The following is a 620-nucleotide window of genomic DNA, read 5'->3' as shown; positions in this document are numbered from 1 at the left end:
GTAGCCATCTGGGCCATCCAAATTGAACTTTTTTTCATCGGAAAAGACGCATTTCGACCACCCTGAGTCTTGCAAGACGACCATGAACTCAGCCCAACGCATGTGTTCTTCCTTGTGGGCTTTTGTCAGATGGGGGATCCGCGACGTTTGGTGTATTGAAGCAATGGGTTCTTCTGGAGGTACATACGAATGCATCGTGGTGAGTCAGCCAAATTTAGTTGGTCTGCAAGCTCGCGGGAGCAAAATTGGCCAGTTAGTGCCGCACGGTTTAGGTGTCGTAGGTCGGTTGGGGTGAGTTTGCTTGGTCTGCCTGAGCGTTTAGTCATTCCATATGCATTTGGGGCCATTAGCAAGGTCGAAATGACATTGCGCGATCGTCCAGTCACTTCGTGAATCTGAGAGACAGTCTTGCCTTGAATGGCAAGATGCAAGATTGTCAACTTGTCTTCCTCGTCGAGGTGCGTTCCACGTGGCATTTCAGGGGTCGTTGTGTGTTCTGTATGCCCGTGGTTAGTCTAGTATGTATCTGGGTCGAGTTACGCGTCAAAATGGACGGTCTTGTTACCTTTATAGGTGAATGTCCTATACTTTCTTCCACTAGATGTTTCGGTGGATTCAAG

General features: G+C 48.7%; 1 protein-coding gene across 1 annotated transcript; it reads right to left on the bottom strand.

Moving 5' to 3' along the window:
• Positions 1 to 268: 268 nt before the first annotated feature.
• Positions 269 to 476, bottom strand: H310_15145 (hypothetical protein; the record flags this gene model as incomplete). Its single annotated transcript, XM_008883125.1, has 2 exons — positions 269 to 310; positions 387 to 476. The coding sequence occupies 2 exons, from the start codon at positions 474 to 476 to the stop codon at positions 269 to 271; spliced, it is 132 nt and encodes a 43-aa protein (XP_008881347.1).
• Between the last annotated feature and the right edge of the window lie 144 nt (positions 477 to 620).

The sequence above is a fragment of the Aphanomyces invadans genome (genome assembly GCF_000520115.1).
Source record: "Aphanomyces invadans strain NJM9701 unplaced genomic scaffold supercont1.191, whole genome shotgun sequence".
Lineage (NCBI taxonomy): Eukaryota > Oomycota > Saprolegniomycetes > Saprolegniales > Verrucalvaceae > Aphanomyces > Aphanomyces invadans.
This window is presented reverse-complemented; position numbering and strand designations above follow the sequence as displayed.